The following is a 21617-nucleotide window of genomic DNA, read 5'->3' on the forward strand; positions in this document are numbered from 1 at the left end:
CCATCCACCCACCCATTCATCCACCCATCCATCCACCCACGCATCCACCCACCCATCCACCCATCCACCCACCCATCCACCCATCCACCCACCCATTCATCCACCCATCCATCCACCCATCCATCCACCCATCCACCCACCTATCCATCCATCTGTCCACCTGCCCACCATCCACCCATCCATCCACTAACCCACTCACCCACCCACCCATCCACCCACCTGCCCATCTACCCATTTAGCCACCTCCCCATCTATCCACCTGTCCATCCATCCACCCATTCATCCACTTGCCCACCCAGCTAGCCAGTCAGCCATCCACCCTTCCATTCATCTGACTGACGAACCAAGCATTCATTTATCCACTCATTCATTTTTTAAATGCACCAGTATCTGTTGAGACGCAGCCCCTCACCAGTCTCTATGCTGAGCTGTAGAGATCTATTTCCCTGTCCTCATAGTGCCAACTTGGGTGGGTGAGAAGGCAGAAAAGAAGCAAATGAACAAATGAGTAGACAAGATGATTGCAGATTGTGACAGATCACCAAGGATGAAAAATGGTACAGCTAGAGCAAGTTAACTAGGAAAGAGATGATTTTGAATCAGGTGGTCAGAGTTATGCTCTCTACAGAGAGAATGAAAAGGATAAGAAGGAGCCCATCATAGAAGAGCTGGGGAGAGAACATTCCAGGCAAGGGGACACATGTGCAAAGGTCCTGAGGCAGGAGTGAGCCTGGCCTGAGGAGGAGCAGGTGGGTAGCCAGTGTGGCTGGGGGCTGACTTGTGGATAGGCACAGAACAAAGATATCTGCAGGATCGGCCAAGGCTAGGTCAGGCAGGGCTGCGTGAGCCTCCAGGTGCATCTGGACTTTATTCTGAGAGCAGCAGGAAGCCACGGGCAGGCTTAAGCAAGGCAGTAACAAGACCTAGTTTCTGTGTTTAGAAGGCTGCTGTGACAGGGCGGTAAATGGGCTGAGTAGCCCTTGGGAAGAGCACTTCTTTTGGTCGGAGGTCGGTACAGTGACACTTCTGCTAGCTCCTGAAAAAAGCAAGAGAGCAGTCTGCACGGGGCTTGGGTTCCGTGGAATGGGCTTGCTCTCAGGGCAGGTCCCAAGGCCACCACTGAGCAACCTCAGCACCTGGCTTCTCAGTGCCTCCGTGTCACGGCCGGTCAGGCGGTGGGCGGCCCCATGTGCCAGTGACACTCTGTGTACTGGAGTGTTCCAGGGCTAAGCACTGCTGTGTGGGTGAAGGTCTGTGCCTGGCTAAATGGCAGAGAGAGAGATCTTGAAAGAGGAGCGTTTCTTTCCTGGATGCAAGAAAGATGGGGGCTCTGCAAAGCCATCATCACCCAGTCTCATCCCAACTTTCTTTTCAGCCTTTCTCAGAGTGTGGCTTTCAGTTTCATGATTCCAAGTGGCTGCTGTTGTTCCAGCCCTCACAGTCTCACCCCTGGCAGCAGGATGGAGAAAGATCTAGAAAGAGGATGTAGCCTTCCCTGCTTTAAAGACATTTCTAGAAGTTCACACAACTCTTCCTCTTCATCTTGTCGATCATATCCATCACACGACCTGCATCAGGCTGCAGGGGAGGCTGGGAAATGTGATTTTTAAGCTGATGGGCCATGTTAGCTAGCAGAAAGTCAGGAATCTACAAGTGTGGAAGAGTAGGAATTGGGTACTTGCTGTCTGCCATGCATGGTTTTCCTCAAAGTGGCCCCAGGGAATTGGCTGTGTTTTCCAAAGCAGGTCCTTAGTGGCCATGAAGAAGGGCGCAGAAGGAAGACGCTGCTACAATGAATGATATTCACAGCATGCTCTGCACTTAGTGTGTATGGTTAGAGCCTCTCTGCCCCTTCACCTGTTCCTTTGACTCTCCCCTCCTCTCACCCAAATCCATACATGCTTGTCAGCAGGCTGCTGTCTCAGGACCTTTGCACTTGCTGCTCTCTGCCTGGAATGCTTTTCCCACTGATGTTCATGGGGCCAACTCCTGCTCATCATTCAAGTCTCAGCCCACAGGTCACCTCCACAGAGAGGGCCCCCTGACCACCCCCACTATTATCCACTCTTTTTTCCGTGGGCCTATTTCATTTTTCCCTCAAAATGATCCTGTTGATTTGCTACTGTTCACTGCATCCCTCCCCTCTGCAAGAACATCAGCTCCCCAAAATCTGCTGGTTTTGCTTAGATTGTTCTCTACCGTACCCCCATCCCCACCCCCACCCCACGCCTGGGCCTATAAGAGCACCTGGCACGGGACGGAAGGAAATCTTTATAAAAGCCTGACCACGGTTATAGATACAGTCACTTTTACAGATGAGGAAACCGAAGCTCAGAGAGAAGCAGTTCTTTGTGCAAAATCAAAAACCAGCAAATGTCAGGGCAAGACTTGAACCCAGGTCTGGCTGATCCAACTGTTTTCCACTTGACCTCCCCTGGTGCAAAACAGCAGCTTATCAGAACAGCTGCCACCATTCTCAGGTCTTCCTCACACCTAGGCGAAGCGCCCTCAGCCTTAAACGAACAGTGAGCGGTCACAGAACCTGTACTGTGCTGGATGCAGCACGCAGCATCTCACCGAGCCTCGTGCAGTCAGCCAGCTGAGGGCCCGCCCCCGCCCCCCGGTGTCCCCACGGCACAGAGGAGCAGCTGAGGTTCAGACAGGCTGAGAAACTTATCTGTGGTCTCTCGCTGGGAAACCAGGAAGCTGGAACTGGAATGCAGACGGAAGAGAAATAAGTAAGGTAAAACGCAAGTCAGGCTCTTGACCAGCACATTCCGGTGCCTCCTTTCTGCGAGATCCAGCTCATTCACTCTTTTTTTTTTTTTCTGTCTTTTTGAGACAGGGTCTCGCTATGCAGTTCAGGCTGGCCTTGAGCTCACTCTGTAGCCCAGACTGGTCTTCAACTTGCAACGATCCTCCTGCCTCAGCCTCCCGAGTGCACCACCACACCCGGCTCCTCATTCATTCATTTTTACATCTCACTGATTGTGCGTTATTTCTGTGTTTGATGAATGAATGAAGACAGGGTTGTAAGGATAGTGGATGAACATTCAAATTTAAAGAGATCATCTGTTTTTAACCTCGAGCTGTCCCTGACACAGGGCTCAGGCTAGGGAGAAGCAGTAGCTGGGCCCAGGCCTCACTGCTCACCTGCACTTGTGCTTCCACGGTCAGCCTGAACCTCCGCCTGTGCGTCTCTAAGCCACGAGAGCCCGTCCAAAGGACCGCCCGGGGTGACACCAGAGAACAGCGTCTCTGATCAGACTCAGCCAGCAGAGTGGTCAGGATGCACCTGATGCTGCGACAGTGACGAGCAAAGCCCTGAGCCCTCAATCTACACCTCCAAGCCCGGGGATCGGGCTCGCGGAGCCCTTCAAGTCCGCAGCCCCGGGCGCCAGGGAGTCATACAGCCCCACCTGATACCTGAAGGAAATCAAGTCCTCAGAGCACCCAGGGAGAAGACAGGAACGCACTGCGCGTGAGCCCTAGAAGCCCCTTCCTTCCCAGCCGCCCACCGCTGTCGAAGATGGGTGCCCCTTGCCAGTCCCGCTGAGTGGAGACTTTCCCTCGTCCCTTGGAGCGCTTGGCCTGAAGGCTCTGGCTCTACCATAGAGAACCAGGAACTCCAGTACTGATTCACAGGCCGAACGTCAGTAAAACTCACTGTCTTGGCTTTTTTACACAAACAAGTAGAAACCCCTGCAGTTTTTTCTGCACCCTCATGCACCATATTGTGCCCACAGCCACACTGAGGACCCGCTCCACGAGGCATTTGGCAGGTCTCAGAGCGCTCCTGCAGCCGTGTGAAGGAGGTGGGGTGCAGCTCACAAGCCTGACTGGCAAGGGGAGACGGTGTGCGCCACTCCCGGGCTCAGGCCTTCGAGGGTGAGCAGGAGTTGCTCGTGCTGTCCCTTCCCTGCCGTGACAAGAGCGGAGGTTGCCACACCTGTAATCCCAGCACTCTGGGAGGCTGAGGCAGGAGGATCACAGGTTTGAGCCCAACCTAGGCAAAGTAATGACCTAGTAACATCTTGTCTCAAAATTTTAAGAAAAAAAGTTTTAAATGACTGGGGGTGTGGTTCAGTGCAAAGTTTCTGGGCTGAATTCCCAGTATCCCTCTTGCCCCTGCCAAAAAAAGAAAGAAACAGAAAAAGGGAGGCTATATATTGAGATAACAGTCACCAGATCCCTAGCTGCCCCGGGAAAGCACCTGTGCCGGAGGCCGCCACACTCTGAGTGGATGGTGCATGAGAAAAGCCAGAGATGCGAAGCCACTTGCTTGAGGATGCCCAGCCGGGAGGAGGCGGTAGGTCTCCCGACTGTTGCTCCTTTTGTTAAATCACCCACATGCCTCTCTTGATGTGTAGTGGACACTGACCAGCGAGTCTGGCTATTGTCGAGAATGACCTCTCGCAGAGCCATCATCCTGACATGAGCAAGGCAGTGCCCCTCTGGCTCACTCTGTAAGTAACCAGGGCAATCGGGGCCACTCCTAGGAGCCGTCCACCCCACTCCCTGTCCTGAAGACTCAGGCAAGGGGGCCAGACCGTGGCTCAGCAGACCCTGTGGGTACTGTCCTTGCCTGACGTAGCCCTGCTCTGCGCAGCAGGGGAGGCCGGTGCCATTCATCACTGTGAAGACCGGCAGTCCTTGCTCAGCTGCTTGCACCCTCAGCAAATTCAGGGAGGTGGCGCTCACCCAGGCGGGAAGGACACCGTCCCTTCAGGAGCCAGCCCCTCACCACCTCCCTCCTCTGCAGGGACCAGGGTCAGTTCCTCCTTGTCCCCAAAGGGAGGCCACTGTCCTCAATGGACAGGAGGCTGTGATGTCATCAGCTCCCAGGCTTGTTGGGCAGAATGAGGCCACCTCAGGGAGATGGATCAAGTGAAGGCAGAAGGTGAAACCACCTCCTGATCCCAGGACTCCGGGAGAAGAAAGATCCCGGGCGTTTAAAAGGCTAACGCAAAGACTTGAAGCCTGGGGGACACAGGTTTAAACTCTGCCTCTCCCACTTTCTTATCTGTCACCTTGGACATTTGTTTGCTCAGCCTCAGTTTACCCAGTTATAAAATGGGGGGAGGCACAGCACAGCCCGCCGGATTGTTATCAAGAGGAAATGAGACCTTTCATTCCATAAATTGTTACTGAGTATCTACTGTAAAGTCTAAGGGGCCAAGATTTGGAAAACTCAAAAAAAAAAAAAAAGATTTGGAAAACTCAGACCCAGCTCTCACCCTCAAGTTGCTCAGTCAGAACATCATTGCAAAAATGTGACTTGGGCGGTGCCATGAAGGGAAGGGTATGGCAGTGAGACAGCCTGGGACTGGGGATCTGACTCGGTCAGGAAGGTCAGGGCTGGCTTCCCCAAGGGGGTGAGGTAAGGAGTGGGAGCCAACCGGGCAGAGTGGAGGGAAACGCATTCTGGGCAGAAGGAGCATGGCCAAAGCCCCGTGGTAAGGAGCATGGTGGAGACCTTGAGGGGCCAAAGAAAGAGTAAGGTGCCTGGGGCGAGAGAGCAGAGGGGATGTGGGACAAACGAGCCTAGAGAGCTAAGCAGGGTGTAGACCAAGCTGCAGTAAAATGAGACCCCCAATCTAGCCGCTTACACAGATAGGTGGTATGAGGTAGACCAGGAACTGGTGAACTTTTCTGTAAAGGATGAGTCTAAAGCTGGGGCTGGCTCCATCTCAGACCCAAGAGAGGTGTCCCAGCTCCACCCACCACATTGGTCTCCCAGCCAATAAGAAAGGGAAGAGGGGGGGCTGGGGATTTAGCTCAGCGGCAAAAGCGCCTGCCTGGCAAGCGCAAGGTCGTGAGTTTGGTTCCCGGTACCGGAGAAAAACCAAAAAAAAAAAAAAAAAAAGAAAGGGAAGAGGAGAAAGAGTTTGCAGTGAATTCTGCGTACCTTGCCCTGGCTAAACTTGGTCACACAGTCACATCTAAAGTAAGGGTTGCTGGGAAATGTAGTCTTTACTCTGGGTAGTCCTGTGTCCAGCTAAAACTACAGCGATGGGCGAAGGGAAGAACAGATACTGGGGTACCTGGTGGTCTCTGCCACCGAGAGCCTGGGTAGCTTTGGGAGCCTGGGAAGAAGTCCCTTTGAAGTGGTCCTGGGGGGAGGGGGTGCCGATGGCCATGCAGGTGGTGAGAATGGATCAGATCCACAGACTTTTATGAGCAGGAATTGACCAGATGTGGCAACCAGTTGCACATAGGGGCAAAGGGAGGGGCAGGTGTGGCGGGCAGGACCCCTGTGTGGCTTGGGACATCTCGTGCTCATCTTGTCTAGAAAGCCCTTCACACGCCCGCTCAGGTCAGGAGGCAGCTGTTAGCTCCATTATTGCCTCGGGCAGGTCCAGGACAGACAGATAAGCAAAGGTATGGGGTCCCTGTGCCCCACCAAAGCGGCAGCTGTTCCTCTGCCCCAGCCGGTGGTGACTGCTGGGAATGCAGGCCAGGTTGAGAGTCTGCAAAGGAATCTGGACATCTGGCTTTTTATGTGAAATCTCCCAATTTTGAAGCCTGGGCAACTAAGGAAAAGTAAATTTCTCGGCCCGAAGGCCTGTGGACTATAGTAACCTGCAGCAGTGACCCTGTACCCCTGCTTCTCTTCGTGACTACTTCTGGTGAAGGCCTCTGCCTTCAACCTTCGTCCAAACGTAGGAGCCCCGGATTTCTGTCCCTGTGTGGCCACCAGCGCCCCCTGCAGGCTACCGGCTCAAATATTTCTCACCAGCCCCCAGCAGCCACCAGGCCTATGAAGAGGGCAAAACCCTCAGCCTGCTCCCAATCCCCTTAATCGGATCTGCGCCAGTGACCCTTCTAATTAAAACTCTCTGCTGTAATCCCCCCCACAAAGCTGGAGGAAGCGGAACTACCATAAAAGGAGCGAAAGCTCTGCTGGTCCAGGAGCCACCTTTTCCTACGTCCTTGAAAATGTCTCGAGGACCTGAGATCTCGTCCCAGATCCCCTGAACGGCCCTGGGAAAGTGACTTCATTCTGTAGGCTTCGATTTCATTCATTTGCTTGTTCATTCATTTATCAAGTATTGAGGAAACACACACTGTGCTGAGCACTCACCAGTAGTGGGGACAGAAAGGAGAAAACAGTTCAGCTCAGCGTGAGGAGCATGGTGAGAGGAGATGCTTGGGACTACGGGAGCCTGAGGGCAGACACACCCACTGGGACCTGGCAGAGAGAGCTCTCAGGAGCAGGCGGCCCCTGCACTGGGTGTCTGATGGGCGGCAGGAATCAGACAGGAGGAATGGACGTGGATCCGAGGGAAGGGCTCTGTAGGCAGAGGAAACACTGTGGGCGACGACCTGGAGCTGTGCACAGCTGTCTGGAATGTTCTGATCTTCAAATGCACGTTCCTTTTCATCCTTAAGTCTGAGCAACCAGGCGGCTCCTGAAGCAGTCCTGCTCCGACCATCCAACCTCGTGCGACGTTCCCAGTGCTTTTCTGCCAGGTCCCCTGGTGTTTTCTCAGTGACACACAGCAGGTAACACTGGCTGACATCACTTTTTGCCCCTTTACTGGTTTATGTGCTGCTCTGCCTGCCTCTCCCTAACCGGTCCATGAGATTGTGGAAACGATCTTTTTATTTTTATTATTACTGCTGCATTCCCAGCAGCTAGTACAGCACTTAGGAAGTGCTCAATAAATATAGGCCAGCTGAGTGCAAAGGAACTAGAACTTTACCCAAGAGCTGGGAGCCATGGCAGGGTTTGCAGCAGGCTGTGGCTTGTCCTGTTCTGCTTCTGTCCTGTGACCCATTGCTGTGGCTGTGGGGATCAAAAGCATGGCATGCCCTTTACAGACAGTGACTTTTTATATAATTTGATTGTGGCTTATTTTATATGTCATATAACTCATCCCTTCCCATTGTACAGTTCAACAATTTTTAGTCAATTTACCAGCTTGTGCAACCATCATCCTAAATCAGTTTTAGAACATTTCATTATCCCAGTGAGATCCCCATGCCCATTAACTGCTAATCCCTACCCCCATCCTGGCATCCACTAACCTACTTTCTGTCTCCATAGACTTGCCTTATCAGGGCATTTCATGTACATGGAATGAGATTATATGTGGCCTTTTGTGACTGACTTCCTCCACTTCGTTCATGTTTTCCTGGCTCACCCCTGGTATAGCATGGACATTAGGACACTGTTCCTTTTTTAGAATGAAGACTCTTCCACTATATGAATAGATCACAGTTTGTTTGTCCATCTGCATTGTTTCCACTTTGTGGCCGTGAGGATTGCAGATGCTGGGAACACGCCTGTGTAGAAAAACAATTTGCAAGTCCGAAACACTGCGGCAGCTCGCAGCTTGCCGAAGCTCCTGTGACCTGCAGTGGGCTTGTGACCATGGGCACGTCCACGCTCCGCTGGAGCCTCCCCATCTTCCCGGGAGGAGCTTGAGCCCTCTTCTGCATGGACAGTTGCTGCCTGATCCACATTCCTGGAGTCGCAGGGAGGCGTGCGGGGGCAATGATGAACAGCCTGTGGGCGTTCCTGTCTCAACACCAGAGCTGACAACCGGGACTAGGAGGGCCTGGCTCCAGCAGCCTGCATCCCACACACGAGACCCCCACCTGCCCACTCCCCTCCCAGAGGACCAAAGGCGCTTCTCTTTTTGGAGCAGACAGGTGGGCGCCAAAATCCAGAACCTCCTTCCAGGGAGGGAATTTGGGGACAGCCTCCCAATCCCTGCTGCTGGCTCCTGCCTCTGCTTCCCGGGTGCCTGGAGTCCTGCCCAAACCAAACTGGCTCAGGTCCCAGGAAAGCAGAGGCCCTGTCAAGGCCTCAACTGGGGCAGGAGGACTTGCAGGTGGCGGCTGGTCCCCTAGCCAGGGACCTATCTAGAGAGCAGGTCCATAACATCCTTCTGATTTTCAGAGCTAGAGGATACTTGCCACCTTAGCCAGAGTCTAGAGATCCACAGACCTAGGGCTAGCCCTCCAGAAGCAGCCAGCCCAGGGGGTGGAGGTGGGGGTCAATAATAATTTATCCAAATAATAATTAATAATGATATATCTTAGGCAGTTATGTAGTAAGTGCTCAGTAACGTTCCTCTTCACTTAGAGGTAAGGAAACCGAAACTCAGAGATGGGAAGTGACTTGTCCAAGGCCACACAGCTATGAAATAAGAGTGTGGGGCCCAAACCAGCTTATAAATAAATGGAAGGCTGTGGAGTAATAGAAACAAGGAAAGCTAAGTCTTACTCTGGTACCAGCTGATTTAAGGGCCTTATGAACTCATTGGATTCTCATTGCAATTTTGCAGTGATCTCTTGTCTTGGGAAACTGAGGCACAGGGCGCTTAACTCAAATTTGGAAGTTCGCTTGGCAGGAGGTGTGGGTCTGATACTGAAGGCTTCAGTGGGTCTCAAAGAGGAGAAAAGAAAAACCTTGTTATGCATCCGGGAGGGGTGGGAGCGTCTGCTCTCAGGCACAGCTATCTGACGCACATGCACTCACCCTCCCAACCCAACCCGGAGCAGCAGGCAGACCCCCAGGACCCAGCAGGGCCCCCTTCCCTCTCTCCCAGGCATCCTTGGGCTGAGAGAAGGGTGAAGTACAAAGGGGTTGCCAGCCTTAGGCCCCAAGGATTGTACAATAGCTGGGTGCATAATTCATGCGTTGTCAGCAGAACATCAATTATGTGGGCCTTCCCTGGAGTTCTCTGGGGGTTAGAAACCGGAGCAGGCTTCCCCTGCCAGCGTCTGGGGGAAGCGGGACCTACTCGCTCTTAAAGGAACAGGCTCAGGGGCTGGGGATTTAGCTCAGCGGCAAAGCGCCTGCCTGGCAAGCGCAAGGTCGTGAGTTCGGTTCCTGGTACCGGAGAAAAACAAAAATAAATAAATAAATAAATAAAAATAAAGGAACAGGCTCCCCAGGAATCTGCTGCCTCTGCACAAGCGCCCTCCTACTGGGGACACAGAAGTGGGAGCAGCTTCCTGCAGGAGGCAGCCACTGGCTGCCCCATAAAATCAGCCCTGCTCTTAGCCCATGTGCTGACAGCTGCGCATGCCCCCTGAGTCACAACTTGTGAGGGGCTCTCTAGAAGTTTCTCAGCCTCAGCACTGTTGGCATTTCAGGTTGGATAGCGCTGTGCTTTCCAGGTGTCCTATGCATCAGAGGATGCTAAGCATGCCTGACCTCCACCCACACAGGGTCACCAGCTTTCTCCCCTTCCTCCAAAAATTCCTGCAGAAATTGCTAAGCATCCCCTGGGTGTCAAAAACATCCCTAGCTACAGGAGAACAACTAGTACATATCTTCCTTTCACAGATAAGGAAACCCAGGCCAGGAAAGTTCCAGTGCTCAAGGTCACTCCACTAAGAAACTGCAGAGCTCAGATTCAAGGTCCAAGGCCCACACAGCTGACCTCAACGCAGTGGTCCTGAGGAGGGTGCTGCATGTTCTACTGCAGTAATCATAGATTTGTTTTGATGGATGTTTAATGTATATATTGGTAGTGGGGGGAAAAAGTCAATTTTGCCTGTTGTTTCCTAGGATAAAGCTAAAATAAAATGAAGTTCTCTCTCTCTCTCTCTCTCTCTCTCTCTCTCTCTCTCTCTCTCTCTCGCTCTCTCTCTCTCTCTCTCTCGCTCTCTCTGAAAAAGAGTAGTACAAGTAACAAAAGAACACATACAGTAAGACATGAAAACAGAAGACAGTTTGTTTAGGGATGCACACATTTGTATTGAGAACTATGCAGAAAAGCAAAGGATGAGAAAAAAAATCTGCTCACAGGTCATCTCTAGGGTGGTGAAAAATACCAGAAAGTATTGGCGTTACTGCTCCCTGCTGAGTTCCTTAGCTTGGGTGGTGGGTCTGCAGGTGTCTGTTTGATTACGGTTCATAAAGTACGTGTAAACTAGGCTGACTTTTCTATGTATCAAATATTTCACCTTATTTTAACATGACTATAGAATTTTCATCTTGTAGTGAATGCAAATCAAGGCACTGAAACTCAAAAGCTAATTGTTTTTTGGGTTTGGTTTTGGGGGGGGTTGTCTTTTTTTTTTTTTTTTTTTTTGACGCAGGGTCTTGCTGTATAGTTCAGGCTGGCCTTGAGCTCACTTTTGTAGCCCAGGCTAGTCTCAAACTCACAACGATCCTCCTGCCTCAGCCTTCCGAGTGCTGGGATTACAGGCATGCATCACCATGGCTAAAAGCTAATTATTTTAAAAGCACAGGATACGTTGAGCAGAACTGGAGCAAAAGTATAAAGAAGCGGTACAGCTGAGGCTGAGGACACAGCCTCGGGCAAGGTTCCCTCACTTTCCGAGCTGGCCTGTATGGGCATTCGAGCTCTCCGGCCACCTTTAACCGCCGGGTCAACCAAGGAGCCTCACACGTGGTAAATGATCCATAAGTGCTTGCAAGTTGAAAACTGAGTCCTGATCTGGACCCTTCACTCACGGCTCTGGGAACTTGAGCAGCAGACAACAAATACTTTGGGAGCATCTGCGAGGTGCCACTCCCAATCTGGGTGCTGTAAGTGCAGAGGTAAATCTCAGAACTGATCCCTGTCCCCCAGCATTCACACATTCCGGGCAGCAGCGGGCATGCACACACATGCTCGTGTGTGTGTGTGTGTGTGTGTGTGTGTGTGTGTGTGTTGATTACCCCTAACGTATGGCAAAATGATGTGGGGACCTGCGGATGGAGTGACCAGCACTCCAAAAAAGCAGGACCACTTCAGAGGGGAGGAGCCTGAGGCTGCAATTCAAAGATGGGTTGGAATTCACCCGAGAGCGTGAGAAGCTCAGGTGTGCAAAACTGACCTACGATAGCGATAGCGTGTGGCCAGAAAAGTGTGACGTTTCAGGGACTGCAGAGATGGTCAGAGGCAAGTGGAAGGAACTGGACAGCCACATGTCCTTACTGGGGATTCCTCACAGGAGCCAGAAACCTCACCCGCACTCACACAGCAGCTGGGTTCACCGACAGGCTACAGCAGGCAGTGTGAGAGCATGCGCAGGAAGCAGAGACCCTGACCCACCAGAGGCGGGGGGTCTGGGCTGCTGACGAGCTGTGGGCTGAGACATTGCCCCGGCCTCGTCAATCGTCTATCACTCACCAAGAGCTGCTGGAAGCCACCCGAGCACAGTGTGGTGTGAACACACTTAATCACCAGGCAGTTCTCCACGATCAAAGCTGTTGTCCTCGCCCTGTTTGCAGAGGAAGAAACTGAGGCTTAGAGAGTTCAAATAACTTGCTCAAAGTAAGGAAGCAGGCACCAGAGCTCTCTGGCCACCTGTCACCCTCAGGGCTGGGGCGTGGGAATCCAAAACAAGCTGACCTGAGCCCAAGGTCTTAGCTGCTGCCTTCCACACCCTCTTAGCATGCTCCCGGTCCTCACTGCCCCTACTCTCTGCCCCTTCCCGTCCTTCTTTGGCTTCTCTAAGAGGTTCAGGTTTTTCTAGTTCTTTCTGATGGTGTCTCTGTCCCCTACAACTTGGGAGATACCTGCCTGGGGTTTGGGCTTATCCCAGGCTCACTTCCCTAACTAATTCACTTCCAGGACGCCTGAGCACAAACTCTCCGAGGCTGGGTGGCTGAGCCCCGCGTACAGATTGGCTCAGCCTGGATTTTCTGTGCACCTTGGGCCAATCAGCAACAACCACGTTTAAATGGTACATATATGGTGACCGGGGGCTTAGATCTTTCCCTCAGAAGTCCTGGAGATTTACTAAACAGAGAAACAATATGATTGGGTTTATATTGGGGAGGAAAAAGACCCTGGGAGCAATTTATTGCATCTGGATTTCATTAATTTCAAAAAGCGTCCATTGAGCCCTTTTTTCTGGCCCAAGCCCTGTTCTTGATCCCAGGGGTTCATTAGTAATGAAACCAAAGTCCTTATCCCCCAAAGTCCATAGTTCCAATCAGGACTTAGTGTGGGTCCAGGGCATCTGTGCCTCCCTGGAAATTACAAATTGCAAAATCATGCATGTCTGGGCATTTTTTCAGCAAAAGGATTCTCAGAGCTCATCTGTTTTTGTTTTGGTTTGGTTTGGGTTTTTTAAGACAGCCTTTTTGGTCAGGATGGCCTTGAACTTGCAATCCTCCCATCTCAGCCTCTTGTGTAGCTGGGATCACAGGCATGCACCACCACATCCAGCTTCATCTGATTTTTAAGGCAGACTTAAGAGCTCATGCTCTGGGGTCAGACTGACCTGGGTTAAAATCCTGGCTCCACCTCTTGCTAGTTGTGCAAGTCCAAGTTTCCTCCTCTGGTTGATGGTGCTAATCATATTTAATAGGCTAGCTGTAAGAATAAGATAAGGTATTGCATAGAGTGTTTAGCGCACACACACACACACTCAACAAATGACAGCTCTTATTAGTATCACTAGCATCATCGTTGTGAAAGCAACACCCAACCCTGTAATCATGTGAACCATGGTCAGCTCAGGAGTCACCAGTTATGGCCTACAAGTAAAATTCAGCCTGCTGCCTACTTTTGTAAATAAAGTTTTATTGAAACACAGTTATGCCCATTCACTCATGTGTTATCCAGGCTACTTTTATGCTGCAAATGCAGAGCTGAGGCATTCCAACAGAGAATGCGTAGGCTTCAAAGCCAAATTATTTACTCTCTGGCCCTTTATAGAAAGAGTTTGCCCACCCCTGGGCTTGCTGTTTACCGGGGAATCATTTCAATTCCCTGGGCCTTAGTTTTTGTGCCATAAATGGATTTGAATAAGTGATTTGTAGCTTAAGTAGTCATTAAGTGAGGTGGGAAAATGGTCTTGACTATGGAAGTATTGTGATGATCAGTGTTGCCGGTTGCTAACTCAGCGCTCCTCTCTTCTTATCACAGATCCTGGCCATCATTTCCATTATGTTCATCGTCCTCTCCACCATCGCCCTGTCACTCAATACGCTGCCTGAGCTGCAGAGCCTTGATGAGTTTGGCCAGAACACAGACAACCCGCAGCTGGCCCACGTGGAGGCCGTGTGCATTGCATGGTTCACCATGGAGTACCTGCTGCGATTCCTGTCCTCACCCAAGAAATGGAAGTTCTTCAAGGGCCCTCTCAACGCTATTGACTTGCTGGCCATCTTGCCGTACTACGTCACCATCTTCCTCACCGAGTCCAACAAGAGTGTGCTGCAGTTCCAGAACGTGCGCCGCGTGGTCCAGATCTTCCGTATCATGCGCATCCTGCGTATCCTCAAGCTCGCACGCCACTCCACCGGCCTCCAGTCCTTGGGCTTCACCCTGCGCAGAAGCTACAATGAGCTGGGCTTGCTCATCCTCTTCCTTGCCATGGGCATCATGATCTTCTCTAGCCTTGTCTTTTTTGCGGAGAAGGATGAGGATGACACCAAGTTCAAAAGCATCCCGGCCTCTTTCTGGTGGGCCACCATCACCATGACAACGGTTGGGTATGGCGACATCTACCCCAAAACTCTCCTGGGGAAAATTGTTGGTGGTCTCTGCTGCATTGCCGGGGTCCTGGTGATTGCTCTTCCCATTCCCATCATTGTCAATAACTTCTCTGAGTTCTACAAGGAGCAGAAGAGGCAGGAGAAAGCGATTAAGCGAAGAGAGGCTCTGGAGAGAGCCAAGAGGAACGGCAGCATTGTCTCCATGAACATGAAGGACGCCTTTGCCCGGAGCATTGAGATGATGGACATCGTGGTTGAGAAGAATGGGGAGAACCTGGGTAAGAAGGATAAAGTGCAGGATAACCATTTATCTCCCAGCAAATGGAAGTGGACCAAGAGGACGCTGTCTGAAACCAGCTCAAGTAAGTCCTTCGAAACCAAGGAGCAGGGATCCCCTGAAAAGGCCAGATCATCTTCGAGTCCTCAGCACCTGAACGTCCAGCAGTTGGAAGACATGTACAATAAAATGGCCAAGACCCAGTCCCAGCCCATTCTCACTACCAAGGACTCAGCAGCACAGAGCAAACCAAAGGAAGAACTTGAAATGGAGAGCGTCCCCAGCCCTGTAGCTCCTCTACCGACTCGCACAGAAGGGGTCATCGACATGCGGAGTATGTCGAGCATCGACAGCTTCATTAGCTGTGCCACAGACTTCCCCGAAGCCACCAAATTCTCCCACAGCCCTTTGGCGTCGCTCCCCAGCAAGACCGGGGGCAGCACAGCTCCAGAGCTGGGCTGGCGGGGGGCTCTGGGTGCCAGCGGCGGGAGGCTTGTGGAGGCCAACCCTCCCCCCGATGCCAGCCATCATTCCGGTTTCTTCATCGAGAGCCCCAAGAGCTCCATGAAGACCAACAACCCTTTGAAGCTCCGAGCGCTCAAAGTCAACTTCATGGAGGGCGATCCCAGCCCGCTCCTCCCCGTTCTGGGAATGTATCACGACCCTCTGAGGAACAGAGGGGGAGCTGCCGCGGCTGTTGCCGGACTGGAGTGTGCCACGCTCTTGGACAAGCCTGTGCTCAGCCCGGAGTCCTCCATCTACACCACAGCAAGTGCTAGGACACCACCCCGCTCGCCCGAGAAACACACAGCAATAGCATTCAACTTCGAGGCGGGTATCCACCAGTACATCGACGCGGACACGGACGATGAGGGGCAGCTGCTGTACAGTGTGGACTCCAGCCCTCCCAGGAGCGTGCGAGGGAGCACCAGCCCCAAGTTCAGCATCAGCACTAGGTCGGAGAAGAACCACTTCGAAAGTTCCCCTTTACCCACCTCCCCTAAGTTCTTAAAGCAGAACTGTATTTACTCCACCGAGGCATTGACTGGAAAAGGCCCCAGTGGTCAGGAAAAGTGCAAACTCGAGAACCACATCTCTCCCGACGTCCGCGTGTTGCCCGGGGGAGGAGCCCACGGGAGCACTCGGGATCAGAGCATCTGAGCTCCCCACCACGAAGGGGACACTTGTGGGCAAGGTCCAAGGAGGACGGCTGCTCCGCTTACCTGCCATAGAGCTTTTCTTGGTGAACTCAGAAACAGAAAAGCTCTGCAAAGCTCCCAGGGAGCAAAGAGACTCACAGAAGTTCCCTAAGACCTGGAGAGCCGTGACAGGTCCGTCAGCATGAAATTGGCCAAGCTGTGGGGACAGTGCCTCCTTGTAATAATTTTACTGCTCTCTTTGGGAGATGACACAAGCAGAGCTCACAGCCACCACCACCACCACCACCATTCTAGACCTAACTGAGGCCACCTACTCCTTCTCTCGTGGCTGTCACAGCCTCTAGGGGCAACCTTTCCACCCCTCCTGGCTTCAGCTGGAGAAGGATGCTGGAACAAGCGGATGGTATTGAAAGAGTACACTGACCAATGGGGTATTAAGTGTCGCCTGGCCACCTCTGGGAAAACCTGTCCATCACCTCCTGGATCCCACCGTTAGAAGGCCGCAGGGCACACTTGTGTCCTGGGGAAATCGCGCCATAAGCCACGATCCCAGAGTAAAACCCTTCCTCCAATGACTTCATTGACTGCAGTATTCCGTAGTACCTGAGGTTTTATTTTGAGATACCATCAGGGTGAGTTGCACCATTTGTACTCGATTCTTTTTGCCCCCTGGCAATCTGGGAAGGGTTCAGAAGGCGGGCACGAAGCCAATGGGAGGAACTCTACATTGCTTTAGGGTTATAGAAAGAAAATGATTTCTGTACATCACTAGGGTAGACTCAAAAGATATCCAAGTGTCAAATATGCAAAAGAAATAGCTTATTCAAAGAGACTCTGTGTTACTGAAGAACAGTATAAAAATCTGATTTTCTTTTTTACCTGCAAAATGAGAGGAAAAGGAAAAAAAACACCCCTCGTTAAATGCCCCATCCAGACTTTTGAATACTTCCTGCTGCAGCAGGGAAAGCACCTACTATAATAGAAATTCTTTTTTTTGTTTCCTGTGGTATTCAAGCTAAAAGAAATTTAATAAAAAGCACTTTATGTTTTTGAAATATAGGTTCTACCAGGGACAGTGTCACCATCTTGCACTTTAAAACAAGCACTATTTCTCGTGGGCCACCCGTTGGCGCTGTATTTGGGCTGTCGCTTCAGGCCCATTTCCGGCCACGGTGGGCATCATCCAAGTCCGTGGGCTCCTTCCCTGCCCCCCTGGAGCTTCCCTCACCCTCACGGGCCAGGAGGGGTTCTCGGCCCTTGGTTAGGGCCTCTCCTAAGGTCACCTGCACAGGAGACATGCACATCTCAGAAGGTCCCAGCGACGGTTGGGCATTGGGTGTTTGTTCTTTCTTGTCAACTCGCCATTGGTGTGTTTTCAGTGTCAGTCTGTCCTACAGACTCAGCTCTCCTTCCTGCAGCCATCAATGCAGACAGTACAGACAAAAGCAATAAGTATTTGTGCGCATCCTGAGCGGTTCTGGTGTATTTCTTGATGTCGGTCTTCCTGTCCTAGTTTGATGACCTGCTATCATCCTGCTTGCTTTTACTCCAACGGCATGGTGTTGTTGGCCATTCCTCAGTGCAGTGACATCAGGATGAACCACTGGTTAATGCGATGTTATTGTATTGGCTCATGTGTCAGTAAAGATAACCTGTCTTTCCGTCTGCCTGTCTATAGTACAACGGCGCACTGTTGTTCTCTCAGTGTACTGTTGAGGGATGGTGTCCCAGGTATAATAGTGTAGTTCTGCCCGGCTTCAATACAGTGGCAGGCATATGTCTTCCTGGTGGAACAAAGACAGCGTGTTGGATCCTTATCTTTAGTGCAATCTGTTGCTGGCCTGCCCATCAATACAATGGCATGACCCAGAGGTCACATTGTTGTGACACTGCCCTTAAAAATGTGTGCTCTCTGCTGCTTATGAACCCAGTTTATGGCACGTCTCAGCTTCTCCAGGGATTGTGGAGCCTCTCACAAGGGTGCGGTCTTTTATTTGCTGTGTGTTAACAAAGAAAATGCAAACTTGACTCCTCCTAGGTCTCTTCAGAGTACTCACAAGCAGAGGCAAAGGGGCCGAGGGGCAGGGAGAGTGAACGTGGGCGCAGGTCGGCACCCAGAGAGGAAGCACGGCGCTCCCAAAGCCCTTCGCTGAGTGCGCAGCAGGGCCGGGGCCTTTGAGGAATGACCGTGGGACAGTTCCCCGCTGGCCATCTTCTGTGTCTCTGTCTTCATCGCCATCTCTGTCCATCAGCACAAATGTGAAAATTCAGGGAAAACAAATGCTTTTTGATAAAAGTAAATAGTTGTGATTTCCGATTCAAATATTTTTAGAGCTGATGCTATCTGTAAAAATTAATAATAATAATATAGTCTATTTTACATATCAGGAAAGTGCACATGTTTCAATATAGCCATATATAGTGAGAAGGAATTATCACCCCTTCTTCAAATCAAGGCATTTCGTTGTTGGTTCAAGCAGATGAGACGTGTACAGATTGGAAATGATTTCTTCTTTCTTTTTTTTTTTTTTCAATGAATAACCAATTGGTGCAACTCTCCTTGTAACCAAAGGCCCTTTATGCCTTGTGTCACGTAGGACCTGGCCCTTCTTTCCTTGTGTGTTTTGTCTGACCTAAAGTAGCATTTTACTGAGTCACTTTTGAAGGACGAATTCAGAAGTATCATTAAGAACCTACCTTTTCAGGCTTCATAGCCAGAGTCCTATAGAGTTCTTATAGAAACAGAATCATTGAAAATCAGCATATACTATGCTTAGAGAGTATTCCGTTTTGGTTTGGGTTTGGTTTTTTCTTTTACTTGTATGTGTATGTATTGCAGGAATACAGCTTTTGCCCTGCGTTCAACTCAAAATGCATATTGTACATTTTCCCAGCACCCCCCACACCAACCAAAAAGGAACATACCCAGATTTTTAAGATGCATACACCCAACCTGTACCTGTGTACGGGTATGTAATGCGCTGGGAAATCTACCTAAGGTCTCCACTGAGAAGCTGAACTTCATAGCCGATCTTGGTAGAGAAGAAGAAAGCTGTGGGTGAGGCAAAGACTGCATTAGCTCTGTCTTTTCTACCCGTTGCTGGACCAACCAGAGCAAAAAGAAGCAGATCAACCCAAGTAAACAAAACGAGGGGCTGGGGTGGGTGGACACCTGGTCCCTTTGGCGAATACACTGAAACTCATCATGAACTCGAGTTCCAGCTTCCACCACTCTCAGAAAGGGCTAGGGGCCGGGTGGCTGCGCGTCCCTCTCACGCGGGAGAGTCTGGCCAGCGGGAAGAGAAGTGGCCACGGCGTGGAGGAGCCGGTTCATTCGCCATTTTGTCACTGGGTAAAAGAAAACTGGTCTTTGGTGCAGTAGATTTCTCAGTGCCTTCTTTAGGATTTCTATCTTAAGCACACTTTAAGGGAAAGAAAAAAGGAGAGAACATTTGTTCCCGTGAAGCCCCTTTCTCTAAAAAGATCAGGAATCAAGAAGAAGAAAAGGAAACAACAAAATCTTGAGGCGGCTGTTTCCTTTCTGCCCGCTCAGCTTGCCCCGATCGTGACTGATGACACAAATGCTTCAAACTCTTTCCTGAACCTCTCCTCCGCCGTGTCTTCGTAGCTGTAGCCTCGTCTCTGCCCTTTCTCCTCAAAAGATCCATGTTTCTAAGGGGGGAAAAAAACAGTATTCTCTTCTGTAAAACTGTAATGTATTGTTGATATTTGTAACTATTGTATATTTCCGTCTTGCTCCAGTCATGGCTGGAATGTCTACTCCATGAGCAAGGGGACATTTAAAATTCACCATGGACAAGGGTCACTAAAGCCAGGTCTCTCTCTCTCCCTCTCTCTCTCTCTCCCCTTTTTTACTTCTCTGCCAATTTGTCTCAAATAAGATAACCCCAGGCTGTTCAGCCTCAAGTCAAGTAAATTTGAATCACAGAAGGACACAATACAAAGCCTCCAGGACATGCGCCTTTGGGGACATTTCTGCTGTAACCTTGAAGTTGGTTGGCAAAAGAAGGGGGCTCCCCAGTCCCCAAGAGGACAGTGGAAAGCTTCCAGCCCCAAGAGGGCTTTTCCTCACCTACCACCGCTTCTGTGACAGCATCCAAATGCTTTCACATCACCCAGCCGGGGCCACCCGAACCAGCCCTGGCCGCACACAGAAATAAGTGTCGCTTCTGCATTTTCTGTTGCCATTTTCCTGGCTCTAAAAGTATCTGAGATGTTTGCACATCTCAGAGTAGTCTATTTTTCTGTTCCGATAAAATATATATATATGTATTTTTAGCAAATTTATAATAGGGCAACTGAGTCTAATTTCTTCTCTTACAATACCGAGTAATATCTTAGGAGTTTTATTGTTGGTCAGTATCATGTTGTTTTCTGGTCTTTATCATTTCTTCCCATAGTCTGTTTGTTCAGCTGTTTTTTCATTTCTTCTCTTAGCGTCTGATTTTGGGAGGTAGGGAAGACTTTGGGGCTTGACATCTGGCATAGGGACTCTCTGGTACTCGGAAGTATCCATTCTTTCCTCATCCGGCCTGTGTTTCTCTTTCTCGTTGTACTTAAGCGTCCAGGACATGAGGGCAGGAATGAGACAGGAAGGCTGGCCTCAGAATCCGGGTAGGACACAGGCTGCTTGAGCTCCTGCCCCACACCTTCCATTGATCTGAAGGGACTGCGTTTTCTCATCCCCAGAAATCTTGGATCCAAAAACCTCACGTGCAAATTTGCTGCTGGTGTCTCTGAGATCCAGAACCCTCCCACGTCCCTACTGGCCCAACTGCCTTCACATCCTCTGCCCCACACCCCTCTACCACCACCACCAATCATACCTGAAGGCCAGAGCATGTTCGGGTTCTTGCAGACCTCAGAACATGCTGGACCTCAGACCTCATCAGCTTTTTATCAGTTCCTCATTGCAATCCATTTCTAACACCCTCACTGGAAGAGTAGCCAGATGCCCTTGTAGCCAACACAGAAGCGTAGTTCCCAGAATGTGCTCTCTCATGCCCTCCTTCCCTTTCCAGCTGCTGGCTCCATGAGATTTCTTGCAGATAGCAGTACTTTTCCAGTTTCCACCTCTCCAAGGCTTGGAGAGTTTTTGGACCATTCTGATAATTAATTCCACAAGGTGGTACGCAGCATCATCGAGGCTGAGGACATCTCACTGAGCAGGATCTTCCAGGAAAAGTGATGCCCACCCATTAACCCCTGCAGGATGACAAAAGAAGGATCTCCAGCCTGCATTCATCCAGGCTTTGATCTACCAATTACCTCCCAATCAGCTCCAGGCTCTGCCCAGTATCAAAGATGTGAGCCAAACCAGGACCCCCAGAGAGCAGCGACCCATCCTAGCCAGATGAATCTCCAGAGGAAGCCAACCCAAGTACATCTTTGTTATTCTGACCCTAAGCAATTTGCCCACCCCCAAGATTCTCGGTGATCCGGTTTGAACCAGACCCAAATAAAAGAGATAAGATTTAAAAAACAAAAAACTGGGGCTGGGGATTTAGCTCAGCGGCAAAGCGCCAGCCTGGCAAGCGCAAGGTCGTGACTTTGATTCCTGGTACCAGAAGAAAAAAATAAATAAATAAATAAATAAATAAATAAATAAAAAACAAACAACTTTCGCCTAAGAATAATAAAACCAGAAAATTATCTCCCAGTAGTTTCCCAGGTTCAGTGCCCAGGTAAGCAAACACCACTGCCTGTGGTTGTCCTCATTAAGCAAAACGTTGTGTGGCTT

At 50.7% G+C, this 21617-nt stretch overlaps 1 protein-coding gene across 1 annotated transcript in view; it reads left to right on the forward strand.

The window, feature by feature from the left end:
- Positions 1-21409, forward strand: part of Kcnb1 (potassium channel, voltage gated Shab related subfamily B, member 1) — a 98684-nt gene extending 77275 nt beyond the window's left edge. The window contains exon 2 of the mRNA XM_005392330.2: positions 13848-21409. Coding sequence (XP_005392387.1) covers positions 13848-15857 — 2010 coding nt within the window. The 3' untranslated portion in view covers positions 15858-21409. The remainder of the gene's footprint in view (positions 1-13847) is intronic.
- Positions 21410-21617: the final 208 nt, after the last annotated feature.

The sequence above is a fragment of the Chinchilla lanigera genome, unplaced genomic scaffold (assembly GCF_000276665.1).
Source record: "Chinchilla lanigera isolate Chin_1 unplaced genomic scaffold, ChiLan1.0 scaffold00044, whole genome shotgun sequence".
NCBI classification, from domain to species: Eukaryota; Metazoa; Chordata; class Mammalia; order Rodentia; family Chinchillidae; genus Chinchilla; species Chinchilla lanigera.